Here is a 20,476-nt window from a genome sequence, read left to right as displayed (position 1 = left end):
TTTTCCTTGCAACTGTGCTAATCTATGTCCCATTCATGCTATTTTGCTGTTCAGATGAAGACATTATCTTCTCTATTAACAGCCAGAACGTCAACGATACAAGAAGTGAAAATTAAGGACTTGTGTATTTACTTGAATACACAATCCAGTCTAGTAAAACACAATATCCTTTTAATAAATAAGTTTGAACACTAAAAATCAGCATTTTGTTCAGTAGTGAAGTATTATATCCCAAGCCAGGCATATTTTATCAAAGAAGATAATGAACCTACAAGGTAGTCATAACAATTCAGATACTCATCTGAGACAGATGGCAGTAGTACCTCTATAATCACAAGAATTTTTTCCTAGTCTTTCTATTAACTCCAGACAGACGGCAAAATAAGGGGGAAAAGTGAGACCCTCAAATCCTACCCAATCAGCTGTTAAGAGAGCACACCAATCCAACCTAGTCAACTGTTAAGAGAGCCGACCAAAATGTAAACTCGATAGGATTAACTTCCACACATGCATTTTAATTTGCATAGCCGTATTCTCCTGATATGAATACTCTCAGCTCCAGGAGCGATTCTGAATTGCCAGTCACAGGTAGTGAAATTTTGAATAGCCAGTCACAACACACTCTTTCATAAGGCTCACTGGAAGTAGAGTAGCAAATGAGGAAGCAAAAAAAAACCTACACACAAAAATGTGTAATTCCACCTTTTTATTTTCTGTGTTCCTAAAATCCAGGGACTCTCAACAGCAACAGATGCATAACATCATCCACAGAAATTATTTCTGTCCTTACCTCATGATGGTGTGCCCAAGTATTGCACGTGTAGGGACTGTGTACTAACACAGTGCAGCCCCTGCACCTACTCAGTAGTAGTAAAGAATGTAAGTTTCTTGGTGATTTTTAACCCATCCTTACTTTAAAAATTACAGAGAGTTTTCAGACCATGCAAGACGACAAACTGCTAATGTAATAATTGCAATTTTAGAACAACAACAAAAAAAAGGTAATTTCAATTGTTTTTTTAATTAACCTATCCCCCAACACACACATACAATAGCATGTATGCCAGGCTTCAACCCAAAGAGTTTTGGAACAGTTGATATAGTGAATTCAAAAGCCATAGTTTATAATGGAAATGCTAATGCATTTACCTATAGCAGCTCCAGCTACACTAAAGTAAATATTTCTTTAGGGTAACAAAACACATTGCTTTACCCAGTAACACAAGGTATACAAGTTTTATAATACATATTACTGTCTTTACTTGTACTCATACTTCTCTTTAATATATAAAGCTCTAAAAACAATTCTCTACTATTTTACAATTAAATTAAAACATTTCCATGATTGGCCTAACTACTGATTTTGGTCTAAATATTTTAAACATTAACCATTCCATAAAAATATACAGTTCAAAACATGGTCCCACCAGTAAGACGCAGCCTTCTGAAACAGGCTAACGATACTCAACCATGCAATTCAGTGCTCAATATCATCTAATTGATAAATATTCATATTGCATTTCAGACTCTACTCTCAAAAATCTTTAAAATATTATCTTTAAAGTCTTACAATGCTTATAAACATCCAGAAAGGGTTCACATTTCTAACTTGCTTGTAGCAACCATACAAGTGTTATTACTTATACACTGGGCCAGCTAAGCATAAACTTCATGCCATTATTTTTAAAATTTTTAACCTTTTACCATCTTTCATACAGTGGCATTAAGTTTACAACTGACTTCATATTGTTCCATGTGAACACAGATTAGAGATGAGCCAGACACTCAGAACTGCACTTTTCCGTTTAAGCCTCTAAGAACTTACTTGTTTACAGTCAGTAGGATGCACTTAAAGCTGCCTTTCAATTGAACAGACACCCAGTGTACTGTCAAGCTACCTCTAGGTGAAGTCATTACAAGAAAGGGCACAGTCCAGAACTTGGTAGATTCCAAGAAATATGTAGCTGTTCAAAAATGTAATCATCTCAACTGTGCTTAAAAATAACACTGCACCACAACAGAGAGTCATTAGCCACTTCGCATCTAGCGGCATCTGATCTGCAGATTTTCTCGTTCCTACCCCAAAGCAGGTAACACCACATTCTCTATTCATGGTATATTATGATGCTGCTCATTCTGGACTAGGAACTAGAAGAATCAGATTTCTCTAGATTAGAAGTAGCTAATAGTAAATCACGTTTTGTTAAAATACAATGTTATCATTTTGGAATCTTACAGATAATTTTGTGAGGTTTGTTAACTTTTGCAGGTCACTGTAGCCGTCAACCAGGATATCCCACACCACTGTTTAGTCTCGCAAAAGGGAAAATCTTTATTAATTTAAGTATTAACTGCCCCCAATCCTGTGTGACTCATCTCTATAAATGATAGGATTGCAATTGGATAAATTCAAATTCCAGTTAGGACAAATACCTTTTAAAACAAGAAGTGGAAAAGTCAGGGAAATACATATGAAATTCTTTCTGCATTGCATTAAATATATTGTACTTTTTTTCTGAATACGAATAGACATGGATACAATCAAGATGAATAGCAATCAATATACAATTTTTCTCTAACTGCTCAAAAATTAGTATAAAATAATATAAATTATAGGAATGATTGTTCCAGATTTTTAGATGTCAATTATTAAAAAAATCACTAAGTGAATGTTCATTGTAAATTATTTACAGACGAGGTAACAAAATTTCCAAGTTAGTATTTATCATACTGAGTTATGACCTACCACATATGTAAAAACAATGCACTCATCAAAAATTACAAAATCCAGTACTTATTGCCAACTACACAATAAGTCATGATTAGCTTTATGTAGCTGATGTACAGTATGCTTTTAAGAAGAAAAGTGCCAAAAGCTTCATAGGTAAAAGTCTTTGATTTTTAATCAGTAAGCACAAATTTTTTTTAAGAAGACTTTCATCAATTTTAAAGTAATGCCAAATGAAAATCTTTAGAAAAAAGAATGTTACAAATGTAGAAGTACATCTTATTAAAAATGCATTTAAAAAAGTCTATAAATTTGTCTCACAGTTAAAGATTTATTTGCAAAAGATCTGTAAGAACAACTGGATGGAAATGCTTGTGTAAACTATTTTTTCAAGAAGCATTTGGGTGTTTTAGAACTAAGTGATGGTAGTAATGAAGGCATTTATAAAATTGCAAACAGATTTTTTTTTAAAGGATAGCATCTTTTATAGTTTAGGGCAGTTCATGTTGTTAGGTCACAAATCAAACTGTTAATTGTAAAACCAAGTATAATTTTCTCCATAAATTATAATGTACAGTATTAGTTCTGTTGCCTGCGTTTTGCTGATCTCATTTTTTCAAATCGTGACTCCATCTCTTCCAGGACCTTTGGTGTGTAACGTACAACTAACTTAACCTTTCCTTGAGCTGCTTTCAGCAGTTCTACTGCTTTTTCATGGTGTTCTCCTTCAACGCTCTGTAAAGCATAAACCATTAAATACTACATTAGCAAAGAATACAAGTGTTGCAGAAGATTCTTTAGCTCCTTTGTTACACAAAATATTTCCATTATAATAAAAAACTAGAAGTATGACAGTTTTGAAACTGTAATGCAAGGGGCGCTATCACCCAGTTGAAGACCTGAAGCTTCAACAAGACACCAAACAAATGGTGATGGCAGACTTTGTGTTTTCTTTTCTAACTAGTGTAAAAAAAAGTAATGTGGAAATGGGTGCCAAGCAACTAATTTATCATGGGAGACAGGGAACAAGCAGACATACTGAGAGTCCCTAGATTTTATGTTTTACACACACAATAAGCACAATAAGAGAAACATTTTAAAACATGGTCCTTTACGTTTTAAAGTCTACATTTAATAGAATTTATGAAATTTTCCCTCCAGACAAATAGTATTTAGCAACTTCTCCCCACCACTGCATCCGTTATAAGATCCAGGCATCATATCTTTTATCATTAGTCAGCAAAAGTTATTTCTCTCAACTTTATTATAGTTATCAAACACAATGACATTACTATCCCAAGCCTACCTCCCACTGCTGCTATTAGAAGCTAGAAGGCAGGTGGTGTACCTGTTGATTGGAGGGTTTCCCCGTTACTATAAAGTTACTTACAAAAAGAAAGACAACAGTTAAAAAAAAAAAACACCAAGTTATTTCTCTTCTATTAGATTTAGAAAATGTGCTTGGATATTTCCATTTTTTGTTATTCAGTTGGATGCACAAGTCGTTCTCTTTTTAAAAATCACATGAGAAGCGTATAAGGATATATGGTGTCAGTAAGAGATTTGAAAAAAAATCAATTGCAAAATAATGTGAGATTGCTTACAGTTTCTAAACTCTGTCTATACAAATATATTTGAATTCTGTTGTAAACGAACAATGTACACTAAATGTTACTAGTATAAAAATTCTGGAAATGTCCATTAAAAATATTTTATCACGGGAGACAGGGAACAAGCAGACATACTGAGAGTAAAATAAAAATATTTTAATGGACAAGAATCTAGTTTTCAAAATATTCTCTATTAGCTAGGTTCTGGCAAAGGCATAAACATTAAAGCCTTTGCAACAATATACTGAGCCTTGTAAGTGCTAAGTGTGACAGATATTGCAGCCACATGCAGTATCTTTGGTGAGCATATTGCATTAAATTTATTAATATTGTATATATTATTGTGAGCCAGAGACTGAATGCAACTCTATGAGGAGAGGGTTACCACAGGTCCTTCAGGAACTAAAAGCAATGGGGTGTGCGTGTGTGTGATTACTACAGTTCCTGAGATTGTAAACAGTTTGCATATACTGGTCCAGGCTGCATTTTTCCAGAAACAAAGAAAGGCCTTTTGGTATAAACGGATGAGCTTGAACTGACTTGGGGTCTTCTTTTTGATTCAACAAACAGGCAGGAACTTGGATCCAGGGGAATTTCAATCCTTGGTCTGAAAGGTTGGAAAGACTTTGGTCTACTGGTGCTCCATAAGACAGATGAGCAATTCCTGGTATGTTTAGTGTGGGGTTTAAATCTATTTATTGTTGGGGATCTTTTTTAATGTTTTCTCTGCAATACTTTTGACCTAAGAATAAATGTATTTTGCATGTTACAGTGCATAGTCACTGGTTAACAAAAAAAAAAAAAAACAAAAAACCAAAGCAAAACAACACTGCCATTGTCATCAGAGAGAAAGCAATGCACAGGGCAGAACCTTACACAAATTAGCTTGCTGGAGGTATCACAGGGTAAGGCAGGCAACTGTACAGCCTAAAACTCCTCATCAGAAAGGAGAGAGCCATGAATCTCCATCCAAGAAAGGTGACTAGTAGAAGCCTGAAATGGTAAGTGGGCACCCTTGAGGGACCACGGAGGGGGAATACAGGTGCAGTTACTCCTGAAACTGTGACACTAAGTTAATTCTGAATACAGTTATTAAAAACAAGTCTGTTGCATATTATATATATTAAGATGTTAGGAACATGCTCAGAGGCATGAGAAGAATATTTCTTCATTTAAAATTGGTAACATACAACCAACATACCTTGCATGTGCATACACATACATCCCAGTTTTATTTATTGTTATAAATATATATTTAAATTTATGCCCACTGTCTGTTAAGCAGGGTGGGTTTTTTTTGGGGGGTTTGTTTTTTTGGAGTGTCTGTGTGTGAAGAAGGCAGAAGAAGCCAGTTGAGGCTTGTGGATTCTGGTGCCAGTTCTATACTAGTCTCAGTATATTTTAGAGCAACTTGGGAATTTCTATATACACTGGCTAGCCCAAGGAACCATGGTACCAACACAGAACAACTGTAGCACTTTGGCCATGACCCCTTCCCATTCCATATGCTGGGGACTGCAGAACCAGGTGGCTTAAGAGATGACTATGCCTGTTGGGGACATCTAATAGCTCTCCAATTACCTTTGCATCACAAGCGTGGCTATGGTTACAGACTACATGATTGAATTAAAACCTAAGTCATAAAATAAGGTTAGGTATGTACAAGTAGTTACTAGAGCCTGAATTTTAACTAGTACATATAAATTAAGAGTTTTTGAAAGTACAATCAAAACTTGTGTAGTTCACTCAGAGCTGTCTGACAGTATCTGAGGAGCAAGAATTGTTCTATAAAAATATACACCAAAATAATTTAAAATCCCTTTAGCAGTCACCTTTTTCTCATCACCCAGAAGGCCGCAGGTTGGTATTTTATGTGTTGTGGCTGATTTTAAAAAAATCAGTGACTGAGTTTAAAGTACATGCTCTTTTTTATAAGAAACTGGAGGAATGGTTTTTAAAATCTCAGCACTTAAGTGAAAAAAATCACAGTCCCTGCAAAAATTACTTCATAGCTTGCACTTTGTCATAGTTTTCAGTCTCCAGCAGCATTTTTATCAGGACAATGACAACATTAAAGGACCGTCACATTATCTTGCCTTAGATTGAATGGTTTTGATACTTACCTTACAAGTTGCAAAAATTCACATTATTAAAAGTCTGCAACATCAGGGACACATGTAGCAGAACCACTTTAACACCATTGTAACTAGAGCTGAATGAATAATTGCTTTTTAGGTTTGGTGGCCAAACCAAAGAAATCCCCAAAAAATTGCAAACTAAAACTGATTCCCCCACCCCATTTTTCTTGCTGAAATAAAAAAAGCAAAAAAACCTCTCTTTGGTCAGTTCAAAATGGCATTTTGAAATAGTACAGGCTGATTCCAAACAGTTTGTTTCAAAAATTTCAAAACAAACCATTTGACTTTTGAAATTTTTTCTTCAATTTTTATTCAGCTGAAACTATTCACTGGATTTGACCCCAATTTGCAAATAGTTTTGGTTGCACCAAAACAGCATTTTTCAGCAAATTTACTATTGGTTGAAAAAATTATGCCCATCGGTAACTGTAAAACTATTTCATAAGGCAATAATACAGTTTGCTTCAAAATAGAGTACCTAACATCTGAGCTTATTTATCCTCCCATGCTCTGAAATATTGCCTCAGGTAATGGTATACTTGTATTACCATTTAGTGAATTCACATACAATAGCAAAGCATAGTCCAAGAACTCTTGTCGTACTCAAGTTTTTGTCCAATATTCTCGTCTTGCTAATTATGAATCAACTGCAAACAGCAGGATGAAATTTCTATCACTTTGCCAACACTGAAAAAAGGCACCAGGCTTATGCAGACTACAGTCTCTATACACCCTCAAGTGGACACAAGTAGTTACTACAACTGAAAGTTAAAGCCAATTCCTACCACTCCGTTTACAGAAAGAAGCTGGTCTCCACGTTTCAGTCCCCCATGTCTATCAGCTATACCGCCTGGGATAATTCGAGAGATATAGATTGGAGAGTTTTGCTCTTTGCCTCCCATAATGTTGAATCCAAGACCTTCTTCTGTTTTTGGCAGTTCAACAACTCTGGGATGTGAATGACCCTCACTGGCAGCAAATGCAGCAACTGTGGCCTATAAGAAACAAAACTATTTAATTTTTCTTAAAATCAGAATCTTAGAAAGTCTCCATCTCTTATAGTCAGAGGTGGTAAGCATTTGAAAAGGTTTTTGAGACAGGCAATTAAGTAAACATAATGTGTATCCAACATCAGAATACGAAAACTAAGGGGCGTTTTGAATAAAATAAAAATGAATGTCATTTTAAATAACAAGTCTTTCATATCTTGTTCATACAACTTACAGATTAACAGGTCATATCAGGAGGAGACATCTATATCACACTTTTTGTGACAAACTATTACGTTCTATTCTAGTTATAGTAAGACTTTTACCTTTGCTGTAGCATTAGCTCTCACTTCTGGGCTACTGCTGATGTCCACGGTTTCATATACGTGCTCATATACCTTTAGGACAAAGTTATTTAGTAGGTACATAATTTAATGGGAAAAATGAATATATAGGTTTTCTGCTTAGATGGTGTGACAAATAATCTGCTGTGTTAGATGTGTGACAAGAGATCGATACTTCTGCTGCTACTCTCAAAATTGCATTTCCTAATTTACAGAGAGAAAGGGTATGTGCCTGAAAGACAATGAAACTGCCCTACTGGAAAGTCACCTCTAGCTGAGATCACGTCTATACGTAAAGCACTGTAATGGCACAGCTGTATCGACACAGCTGCACTGCTGCAGCGCATCTGGTGAAGACGCACTACGCTGCCAGGAGAGCTCTCCCATTGGCATAAAAAAACCCCACCTTCACGAGCGGCAGAAGCTCTCCTGCAGATATAGTGCTGTACACACGAGCACTTATGTCAGTGTAACTTATGTCACTCGGGGTGGAATAGTCACACCCCTGAACAAGAAGTTTTGTAGACATAGCCTGAGACAGGACTGCGATAGTAAGTCACACCTTCCCCTGGGCCTACTGAGTGGGCCATTAAAGCACAGTGAATATTACCATTACAACAAAATAGCACTGCTATCACCGAAACCAAAAGCAATAGCTGGATCTGCAGCTACTCCCACCCATGCCCACACACCTGGAAGAACCATTCCAAGTGCAGGTAAGGGAGTGAGAGCCTTGGGGAGATAATAATTAATACTAGAACAGAATGTTAATCAGAAGGCGGAGATAGAAGGGCGTTCAGATCTGTACTGACTCAAGAGCTTGTCTTCACTACTAAAAAAAAAAAGATGCATTTTTTACCTCAGAGTAACTAATGCACATGAGCTATCCCATAACAATACCATGAAGACAAGACACTTTCATTTTACTGCAAAGTAAACTCACTGAGGTCAAACTCTGGTGAGTTTACCTCATGGTAAAACTGAAGTGTCTTGTCTTCACTGTGTCTTTGCTTTGTGATAGCTCATGTGTTAGTTACCCTAAGGTAAAAAACACAGCCCCCTCCCTCTCCCCCCCTGCCTTTTTTTTTTTTTTTTTAGTAGTGAAGACAAGCCCTCACTTGCACTGTAGGGTACAGATGCTTGTAGCTAACAGGAAAGTCAAACTCTCAAGTTCTCTCTTCAAGAAAGGTATGAATTATTAATTGGCTTTCTGTAACCTAAGCTAATATATCCTTATCTAGGTTACTTTGGGGCAAAATTTAAATCTAAGTATGTTAAGACAATTGTTCATTTTGTTTTAAATCCTTCCCTACTTTTTTTTTTAAATAAAGAATTAAGCCCCAAAATTTGCAGATAACAGATTTGAGGTCAAATTAAAAAGTAATTCAAAACAAACTCTTGCAGCAGCTAGCTTTGTTCCTGCTTGGCAGGTACAACAGTACATATGTTAGAAGCCGGCATATATCTGGTATTTTTGGTAGCTATTTGTTTATGTCAGGTTAACTTACCTCCCTCACAGCATTACAGAACTCACTTTGAAGGACCCTTTGCAAAGCCTGCAGTTTTTGTGGTGGTACTTCTCCACTCCTCTGCAATTTTTCCAGCAACTCAATAGCTCTGCAGATGTCTGGGAAAGATAGAATTTTGATAACGATGAACACTTGACTTTTACTCAGATAACGTTCTTTTAGTGCATTCATGCACACGCATACACACCACTTTGTAAGTCAGAATTAAGGATGCTTAAATGACAGGTTTCAGAGTAGCAGCCGTGTTAGTCAGTATTCGCAAAATGCTTAAATGTGTTTCCTTTAACACAATCACTAAATACTACTGAGAAGACACCAGTTAATGCATCAACATCCAGGCCCTCCCTCCTCCAATGACTCCTTGCATATCTCACCTTCAAGATCCTCATATGTTGAAATCTACTTGTCCCTCTGATCCTTTGAACCCATTCCTAGCTGCCTTTACCACCTTCCATGCCCCATCAATGTGTGCTTTTTATGATCCCTGTCTCATTCTCTATTCTACTTTGTTTAAAATCAACATTGATCAATATCAGCATTCACACATGGAATGAGGAAGGCAACTACACAGGGAGGAAAAAAAAAAGAATTGAGCAGAAGAGCTGGTATGGGTATACTGGGTAACAGTGCACACTGTTTCAGTTACCCTGATGATTTATCCACTCTCCATCAATAGGGAGACCCACTGCCCCACATAGCTTCCTGGTCACTGCATATTCTGACTTCCTTGACTTCCTGGCTCTACTTGCCTTCCCAGTTACAGCCCCTACAAACCTCTGAGTCTTGTTGCCTCTATGCCTCCCTTCAATCCATATTTATCCACTGTTACAGAATCTACCCATGTTCACACCCTACATACTATTGTAATAATTTTTGTACAAGGCATGTCTTGTAACCATTTCTGACTTTTATGTCTCATTACTTGTATTCTCTCTCTTTGTAGTTAATAAACTTGTTTTATCTAATCCAGTGTGCTCAAGTTGAAGTGCCTGGGTAATGCCATTTGGGGCGACAAGTTATGTGCATATGATTCCCTTAAAGGAATAATGGACTTACAATATTGTGTACTCTCTGGGAGAGGACCAGGCAGTACAGTATAGATTTCTGGTAGAAATATGAGACTGGGGGTATGTTGGGGGTGACCCTGCAGTATAAGCAGGGCTGGTGAGAGCAAAAGTGTAACCCAAGTGTGGTTGGCAGCCTGCAGTTACACGTAGATGCTCAGGGTGTGGCTTGCAAGCTAGAAGGCTATTTGTGAGTGGCCCAGGTGAGAGCTACTTCACCAAGACATTGTAAGGCACCCAAGGTTGCAGGGCAGGGGTAACACAACTGCTCATTAGTTGTCTGGACTGTACCCTGGTATGTCACACCCACCCATCTCATCCATGATAAATATTGGCAATGGGAGCTCCTGTCTGGCAGATCTGAGATCTACTGTGACAAACCACCAGGGCTTTGCTATATGGAGGAATTACTTGCATAGCAGAGCTACAAGTTTCACCTGCCAGGCAACTCTGTACAAGCCTCCCACACTACTTGCCTACATTGTTAAGGCTGAAACATGGTCAGAGGTGGCAGAGAATCTTACAGGAAAATTGTCTGAAAAAGCAAAGTTCATTGCTCTGCTTATTTCAGGTGGTGGAATCACCTATGGATTTTCTGAGTAGAGTTCTGGTCCAACTGACTGGGAGTACAGCTGACTAAGCTTAAACACTTCATAGGAAGCAGGTATGGACAGAAGAAGGGAAAACAGCTAAGGTCTGTTACTGGGCGACACTGGCCCTTTAAGAGGAAGCAGGGCCAAAGCTGTGCCATCAGCTCACTTCAACTGGGCTTAAGTGGGGGGAGAGGGGGAGTAGAAGAAAGCTGGTGAGTCAGAGCAGCCTGAGAGCACTGACAAAGAGATAGAGAAGGGCAGGTGAGAGCTGTCTGAGGAGGAACAGAGACCCAGGAAAGAGAAGCAGCAGCAGAGGAGAGCTGGTAGAAAGCCATTGAGAAGAGCGAAAAGTTGATGGTGAGGACTGACCAGAGCTGCGGAAAACCTGCCAAATTAAAGGAGAGCTTGTCAGAGGTTCCTAGGAAAAACCACCACCATCCTGGTTAGGAGAAGCTGAGCCCAAAACAAGAGTTGATGCTGGAGAGTGGATCTCAGAGCAGGAATAGGACTCATAAGCAAAGAGGCCTGGATGTGTGGAACACTGTGGGAAGAACTCCTTGCAGCAGGCTTCAGTGGAGGGCTGCAGGAAGCTGAGCTCCAAACAAGGGGTTTGTCATGCAGAAACATTCCCTGAGCTGGGTTATGACTCACAGAAAGAGAGGTTTGGCTGAGTAGAACAGTGTGGGGAGTTCTGTTGCAGGAGCCTGTCTCAGGGCTATGGGATGAGACTTATGGGAGGGAAGCAGGCCTTGGAACTCTCAGGCAGAAGACCTGGAGAAGAGGGCCCTGGAATAGCAGCTGAATGAACCATGATAAAGTGGTTACTGACTCTCAGATGGGTGACCTAGGAATCATGACCTTCGAATGGGACTGAAGAGCTGATGGACTGCAACCTTCTTTTACTTCAGGGTTTCAGAACGATGGTTTTATCATGAATTCTGTGGACTACTACTGCTATACAGCACCATTCACTAGGGCCAGAGACAGATAAAAATAGCTCTCTCTCCTTTCTGGGGGCAAGATGCTACACAAAGAAATTCTTACATGGAAGATAGTTCACCTCGCAATGACTTCATAAATATCTGCTTCAATTACCTTTAGTAAATTAAATAGCCAAACAATCATTCATTTTCTGATATAGCTGTAAAACTAATCTGAAAAGTTTTCAAAATAAATCACTGTTTAAAAATGAATATAGTGTGGACCTTCTAAAAATGAAACCTACATCTATCTGTGAGTTGTGAAGAATATGTATTAAGATTAGAACAACCAACAAGAATGCACTTTTATGTAGAAAACCATGATTAAATAGAGTCTTCCTGACTAATGATTTAAATCAATTTGATTTAAATCAAATCCACCCTGCTTTCACAGGACGCATACACCCTTCCAGTTTTATAAGTACCACAGGGGAGCAAAGATCAGAAGTTTTCCCTCATGCAAATCTACATATACACACAATACATTACAGCTTTATTTATAAACTGTTCATTCAACCACAAATGCAATAACTTTTGCACAGGCTTAAAGGAATTTAGTTATAGGAAGAAATTAGGCAGAGAATGATAAAACTTATTTTTAAGGACAGCTGATAGCTCCACTTCTTCCAAACAAAGCTTAAACAGCATAGTGTGAAAGAGTACCTGAAAAGTTAGATTATTCTCTTTGTGACACTGGCAGACCAGATGCCAGCTCTTGCCAATGCTTTAGGCTGCAGCTGAGCACTGACAAAGTCATTGCTGGAAACCAGTCCAGCTCACCTGCGTGTTAGTATGGTTAAGATGAGTATTGGACTTATAACTATCTGTCTGGATTTTATGAATTACTAGTAAATTGCTAAACATATTAATCCTTCTTATAATGTCTGTATCCCATACTAGAAGATGATATTTAAGTATTTGCTATATAGTTCAGAACATAACCCACCAAACAAGAAAAAACTTCACTTAGTACTAAATCCCTATGAAAGATGATTTCCTCTTGCCCATCAGGAAGGACTATCAAAACTAAATGGGCCATTGTGGAACATCACAATACAAAATGTTGCTAATTGTTCCTACACAGGCTATGTGCAAAAGGGCTCATCCCATCATCTTGAATTCTGGAAGAAGGAAAAAAGGAGAGTGAACAAGAAAATTTGTCATCTCTTTGCTGTTTGAATTCTGACAGGGCTGGAGCTAGGAAACAGATGCAGAGATCCCCCATGGTCAACCTGGGTTACCCCTAATAGACATTCAGTGCCAACAAATTGGTACAACTCTGTCACCTTTTGGACCCCTAGACTGTAACTAATTTGTGTGTGTATGTGTGTATATATATGTATATATATATTATACACACACACACACATATACACACACACAAAGGATTTATTAACTATTCATTTCTTTTTCCTGGTTAATAAATCCTTAGTTTACTTTAGGATTAGCTATAAGCAGTTGTCTTTGGTGTGATATCTAAACTACCTATTAACCTGGGATAAGTGACTCATCTCTGGGGAGTGGAAGCAACCTGAAATCTTTTGTGATCTTTGGTGTATGGCAACCAACTATCACTAAATCCAACTTGCCTGGGTGACAAGATAGACTGGAGTGCCCAAGGAGACTGTTTGCGACTCCATTATAAGACTTTACAGTGCTTCAGGGATTCATATTTGTTACTGGGTTGGTGAAATCTAATTACTGCTGTGGGAATTGTGCACCAAAAAATTAAAAATTCTGTGCACAAGTTAAAATTCTGCAAATGTTATTGGTCAAAATAATACTGTATCATCTCACCAGTTTCAATTATTTTGGAAATTTATTTCAAAATACCTGTCAACAAGTATGTCTGTAACAATACAGACATACACAAAAATTCCCTCAGGAGTAACGAGTTAAAGAAACCCCTACAACAACCCAGTTCCTATTTCTCTGCCTCCTCCCTGCCCCCAGCCCAGACACTCACACTCCCTACCCTCCAGAGGCCAGCTGCACATTCCCCCTTTCCCCCCCGACACTCAGACCCCCGAGTCTCAGAGGCCAGCTGCAACCCCCCCCCCCCCATCCTGGCCCAGACATTCACACCCTCTACTCCCCAGAGCCCAGCCACCCCCACCGCCAAGACACTCACATCCCCTACCCCACAGAGACCAGGGATCCAGAGCAAGAAACAGTCCTTTGCTGGGTCCCAGGCTTGCACGGAGTTTTCTGCGTGCTGCCATCTCCTTCCTTCAGTGCTGGGAACTGTAGTACTGGGAACCCTCCAGTTCCCTTCTCCTCCCCTCAGCTTTGTCTTTTATTTGCAAGCTGGGCTATGCCAGGTTCAGCGGCCCCTAGTAGCAGCTCTGTAGCCCATTTTGGGGTGTGGGGGGATTTCTGCAAAATTCTGCATTGCGCAGTAGCGCAGAATTCCCTCAGGGCTATCTAATTATAGAACACACATCCAATTTGGGGGGTCTGCCCTGCTTTTTGACAATTTGCCCTGAGGTTGGCACTCTCAGTCGTGAACCACTCCAGACAGTGTGATGCTCTTTTAGTGAACATTTAAGGTTGCAGAACAAGTCTTAGAATGCCTGGAAATATATATATATATATTTTAATAAATGCAAAGTTGATTTAGTAAAATTTTTTTCAATATCGAATCAGGCTCTGTTAACATGTTCCTCTGACGCAATAAAAATTTCCCACCAGAATCAAACACTGCATAAATAGAAAAGGAGTACTTGTGGCACCTTAGAGACTAACCAATTTATTTGAGCATGAGCTTTCGTGAGCATAAATAATTACATTATATAACCATAATAGTAGTACTATTACATGTGCTGTGGAGTCTAACATTCCTTTTTGTAGCAAGTCTTCCATTGTTTGCACCTCATGCTGAACTAGACTGAACTGTCCATCCCATCTAAAGCATTTATAATCAGATTACTAATATCTGGATGCCTAATACTCCACTTTGAAACAATTTTTTTTTTTTTTTGCCAAATGGATATCATGCTAGGGTTTGACTACCTCCCCTTCATTCTCCAGTTTCTACTATTCAAGACAGGAACCTGATAAAAGGGTTGCTTTTTTTTTTTTAAAAGGGGTGGGGGATTGTGTTTTTTTTTTTTTGCAAAAAGCTCAGAAGACAGACTAGATCTTCTCTGGTAAGGTATTCCACAGTCTAGGAGCTGGAACTGAGAATGCCTTGCCTCCAGCTCTCTGAAATTTCATCCTAGGAACTCAATTTCCATATCCCTCTGAATGAAACTGTGTTCATCAGTCAAAAAAAGGCAATCTCTGAAGGACCCTGGCCCCAGCCCAAAATGTGTTTCAAAGATTAAACTAAGGATGCAAATAGGGAGCCAACAGAAGGTACAGGGCACTGATGTAATGTACTTTTGCTTGTAAGTTCCCCAAAAGAGTGGAGAGGCCACACATTGCGTTATATAAGGTGGAGTAGGATTTAATTTATGTCTGTAGAATGCTCAGAACCTTCAGACACTAATTTTGAGATCCAGTGTGTCTTTTACACTAGTACAGTGTAAGGGGCAGTACATAACTGTATTGCCCCAAAAGCAGCTAAAGCCTGGTTGATGCATAAATTTTGTACCATTATAATTATTTCATGCACTCAGATTCTAAGGCCAGAAGGGACCATTGTGATCATCTAGACGCATCTCCTGTATAACACAGGCCACAGAACTACCCCAAAATAATTCCCAGAGCAGGGGTAAGTTGATTATTTTTTGTCAAGGTTCAAATTTCTTGGTCAAGATATAGTCAAGTTCCAAACTCCAGAGAAAAATAATAAAAAATAAGAATTATGATGAGTAAATAAAAACATTTCGGGGTCTATTCAAAAGCGTCTGGAGGTCCAGATTTAGCCCGTAGTCTGCCTATTGACTACCCTTATCCTAGAACCTATCTTTTAGAAAAACATCCAATCTTGATTTTAAAATTGCCGGTGATGGAAAATCTACAGCCCTTGGTAAATCGTTTTAATGGTTAATTACCCTCACGTAACAATTCACACCTTATGTCTCGTTTGAATTTGTCTAGCTTCAATTTCTAGACACTGGATCATGTTATACCTTTCTTGGCTAGACTGAAGAGTCCTCTATCACATGCCAGCTTCCCAGGTAGGTACTTAAAGTAAGCTACTTATCAAGGCACCCCTTAACTTCTTTTTGTAAAGCTAAATAGATCGAGCTCCTTGCATCTATCACTAAAAGGCATGTTTTCTAATCCTTTAATCATTCTTCTGGCTCTTCCCTGAATCTTCTTCAGTTTAACATCATTCTAGACTTGTTGACACCGGAATTGGACACAATATTCCAGCGCGGGTCACAGCAATGCCAAAGAGGGAGTAAAACAACCTCTCTATTCCTACTTGAGATTCCCATGTTTACGCATCCAAAGATTGCAATGGCCCTTTCGTCCAGTTAGGGGGCGTGATTTTTTAAAACAAAAACAGTTATACAGGTGTAACTGGTATCCAGAGGGTGAATGCTGATATTCCAATATAAGCACTTTTACGCTGGCATATCTTTTTTCATACTAATACAGTTAATGCAGTACAACTTGTGTATAGACAAGGCCTCAGTCCCAATCTCTCTCCAGGTTCTCCTGGTGCTCTGAAGAGGGAGTAAACTGAGCTAGGTCTATAACTGGAACAACATGCCTTCCCAAGTGTAGCTATGTCTCCCCCACTCCGATCCTGCCCTATTCTGCCCCATTCACTCCCACCCACCAGCATGAGGTTGAGGAGGTGGGGGAGATACAACAGTTCTATGGAGCCTTCCTGCACTGCTACCCATGATGTGGTTAACTGGGCACTTTGTGCTCCCTTTCACTGCTACACTAGGTATGCCCCAATTTGGGCCATTATTCAAAACAACAAGAGACTAAACTGGATACTGAACTGACTCAAGAGGGGCTTTAAGGAAAAAACCTCACACACTTGGAGATAATGCCATTAAAGGCAGCAAATTAAAATAATTAACAAAAGCAACCAAACCCACACCACACTATTTAAAGGATGGATTATATTTGCAGCAAGCAGATATACTGATTATCACACGCACTTTAAAAGTGAATTTTTGGTGACTGAGGTAGGAACTAGACTGACAATCTTGGAGGTAAAGTTAACTAGAACAGAGGTATATTAAAGACAGTAGCAGTGCAAGGTTCTCTACACTATTCTACTAGTGCCACCACTCTAAAAGATAACCTCAAGGTGTGAGAGGTTAGTCGCTCATCCTTGGCCTCCAGTGAAATTGCTAAAAAGGGTGTTGGTTGTGATTCAAGCAAGAGAGAAGAGATTTCTTCTATATTTGCCTCTGTATGCAGTATCGTAGCCATGTTGGTCCCAGGATATTAGAGAGACAAGGTGGGTGAGGTACTATCTTTTATTGGACCAACTTCTGTTGCTGAGAGAGAGACAAGCTTTTGAGCTTTCAGCTCTTTTTCAGGTCCTGAAGCTTGTCTCTCTCTCAGCAACAGAAGTTGATCCAATAAAAGATAGTACCTCACTCACCCTGTCTCTCTAATATGTGCCTCTGGTTAGCAGATTTAGTCCTGTTGCTAGTAAACGTGTGGTAATTTTTTAAAACATTTTCCCTCATTTCCTAGGTTACATACCAACTCTCTGTAATCAGTTTATTCCCTTACCTTGATAATATCATTTAATTATCCAAAGTCAACACTACCACAATTAACAGAGGTTGGTTATTTCTGCAAATAGTGCTGCCTGTCAGTAGATGTCATAAATACACACACAACTATACAGTACTCTTTCCCCCCCTCCTTTCTTAAGAGGCAAGACCAATATGCAAGAAAACATAAAACAGTTCTTTTGTTCCACTGATTCCTACTAGACAACTCTGCATAGATTTGTTTATTTTCATGGATAAAGCACAATGGCAGTTTAATGAGGTGGAGGAGGATGCTGCCCCAGGTTTTACCAAGAGCAGCTAATCCCATTGCCAAAGCAGCTGCTCTAATTCGCAAGCTTTGGGGGAGGGGAACCGCTACAAGTAATTTATTTGTGGAACAGGGAGAAGAGAAGAAAATAATCAGAAAGTTTCAAGAGCGGCATTCTGAGGTAGACAACATATCTGAACTAACAATATATGTATTTACTCTCTCACACACAAATACATTAACTTTGAGTGAAGACTGTGTATCTCATAACCCGATGCATCCGATGAAGTGAGCTGTAGCTCACGAAAGCTTATGCTCAAATAAATTGGTTAGTCTCTAAGGTGCCACAAGTACTCCTTTTCTTTTTATCTCATAAATGCACACTAGTAAAAAGCAATGAAATAGGCTGTTAAGTTATCCACACTCCTGCTCATTTCCTTTTCTACCTTTAACTACCTCCTTTCCATCACCCAAATACCACTGCATCCCAAACAATCAATATTCAGCCTAATGCCAACCACTGATTATGCATTAGTATGTTCAGAGACTCAACTGAACATACTAATGTGTGGGGTTGATGTGACTTTCAAAAACTGCACTGTACCTGATGTATTGATGTGACAGACATGGTGCTAGACTGAAAATAGTCATTAGAGAAGGAACTTGAACTTAAGTGTCTCTCATTTCAGGTGAGTTCCCTGACCATTATGCTACAAACTCTCTCAAACGGTGTGTCTCTCTCTTGTTGACCCAATGGCTATTTAAGTATTTTCTACAAAGTGGAACAGCTTCAACAGAAGAGATAGACAGCCTCATCCCAGAATCCACCATATCCCAGTGGTTGGGCTACTCACGTGAGTTAGAGATGGGGGCAAGCCTATGCTCTGACTTGGGGCTTTGAACCAGGGGACCCACATCCCGGTGAGTGCTCTAAGCACTGGACTATTAGGTATAAGGTGGAGTACAGGCAGAAGCACCACCACCTCCTTCCCCCGATAAGCTTACAGCTTTCTATGAATCCCACACTTAGACTATGTCTACACTAGAGAGCTTACAGCTGTTGTACCAGTGCAGCTACGCTGCTGTAAGATCTTTCCTGTAGCCACTCTGTGTCAACAGGAGAGCGCTCTTCCATTGACATAATTAAACCACCCCAATAAGCGGCGATAGCTATGTTGGGAGAGGGAGAAGCCCCCCCCAGCGCTGTCTATACTGGTGCTTCTGGCAGCGTAACTTATATCGCTCAGGGGTGTGGTTTTTTCACACCCGAGCAACATAAATTATACCAACAAAAGTGGTAGTGTAGACGTAACCTTAGGTATTTAACTCTCCCCATGTACTGTATAGGCCTAGGCACCTATTTCCACTTAACAGGGTTCCTTATAAATCAGGTGTTGCAGTGCTCAGGTTGCATCCTAGCCTGGCTGGTCAGGATGAGTGGAAATAATATGAACTGGGGAGGGTGCTTATGGCACCTTAGAGACACCTCTGCCTTAGAGGAACCCATAGACGTGTTGGGGGGGGAGTGGGGAAGAGAAAGAAGAAGAGACTAATGGTTAAAATGTTTCTGCTGCTCCAACCAGTACTTCTCGCCTCGAAGATGTACAAGGAAAATTCAAAGGCCCCGGGAGGACCCGGCTCGGGAGAGGGAAGGGGGCCAGCGAAGCGAGAGCCAGGAGAACACGGCCCCGCTGGGCACGCACTAGAAGACCCCAATGCGCCCAACCCCTGGGGCCGCCGGGCACCTCGGGGCTCGCCCCGCCCGGCCGGCCGGCGCAGAGGGACGTTGCTCTGGCACTCCGTGGGGACGTGTCACGGAATTGCCGCAGCCAGGGGGACGGTGGGGAGAGGGGCCCACCCAGGGCTCCGCCCCCTCGGACCGCGCCCGCCCAACAGCGCGGCCCGGCTCCGCTCCCCGTCAGGAGCCAGCGGGCCGGCACCGAGCGCTGCCGCTGCGTCACCTGGCGCGGGGAGCCGGGCAGAGCCCCGCACGCCGCTCCCGTTTCCCCGGGGTGGCCGCTCTGCCCCGGGGAAACGACGGCGAGGCTGGGCCGGAGCCGCGCTCACCTCGCTCCAGCCGCACAGACTCCCCCAGCGCCGCCATCTTCTCCTCGCTCGCACCCGGAAGTGACGCGCGCCGCGCGGAAGGCCAAGGCGCGCGGGAGCGGCAGGGCCCAGCCCCTGCCTGCAGGGCGGGGTCCCGGGGCTGGTCCCGCAGCGCGATCCTGGGGCGTCTGGCTGCACGCCCGCCCCCCAGCGGCTCCAGGCCCTGCGGCTGCGCGGGCTCCGCTCCGCGGAATTCGTCCCAGCGCCGGGGCGGGCAGGAGGCTTCGCAGCTGGGCTGGCGGCGGCGGCGGCGGCGGCGGCGGGGGGAGGCCCCCGGGCGGTGCCTGCTGCTGCGGTGCCACCGCTGTGTCTCGGCGGCCTGGGGGAACCCTAGGGCACGTCCCCGCGTGCCATGAATCCCAGCGCAGTGTGCGTGGAGTAGTGTGTGTGTGCGCCGCTCCTCTGCCATCAATTTAATCTGTGTGGGGGGCAAGAGCCTTGCGTGGCGCTTGTGTGTTGTTAAAATGATCTCAGCAAGGGGTACAAGT

At 40.9% G+C, this 20,476-nt stretch overlaps 1 protein-coding gene across 1 annotated transcript; it reads right to left on the bottom strand.

Moving 5' to 3' along the window:
• Positions 1–691: 691 nt before the first annotated feature.
• On the bottom strand, positions 692–20,104 carry LIN7C (lin-7 cell polarity scaffold C). The gene is made up of 5 exons (XM_073347791.2): positions 19,950–20,104; positions 9,318–9,436; positions 7,792–7,863; positions 7,262–7,471; positions 692–3,463 (listed from the first exon to the last, which is right to left on the bottom strand). The coding sequence occupies exons 1-5, from the start codon at positions 19,984–19,986 to the stop codon at positions 3,308–3,310; spliced, it is 594 nt and encodes a 197-aa protein (XP_073203892.1). The 5' UTR covers positions 19,987–20,104; the 3' UTR covers positions 692–3,307.
• Positions 20,105–20,476: the final 372 nt, after the last annotated feature.

The sequence above is a fragment of the Lepidochelys kempii genome, chromosome 6 (assembly GCF_965140285.1).
Source record: "Lepidochelys kempii isolate rLepKem1 chromosome 6, rLepKem1.hap1, whole genome shotgun sequence".
In the NCBI taxonomy this organism is placed as follows: Eukaryota; Metazoa; Chordata; order Testudines; family Cheloniidae; genus Lepidochelys; species Lepidochelys kempii.
This window is presented reverse-complemented; position numbering and strand designations above follow the sequence as displayed.

Bases quoted from the DNA above. Each gene is read 5' to 3' on its own strand.
- LIN7C (XM_073347791.2), bottom strand. From the start codon at position 19,986: ATGGCGGCGCTGGGGGAGTCTGTGCGGCTGGAGCGAG. The intron at 7,472-7,791 runs GTAAAAGTCTTA...TGTTTCTTATAG, and splicing joins GAGCTAATGCTACAGCAAAG to GCCACAGTTGCTGCATTTGC. The intron at 3,464-7,261 runs GTAGGAATTGGC...TATGCTTTACAG, and splicing joins TTCTTTCTGTAAACGGAGTG to AGCGTTGAAGGAGAACACCA.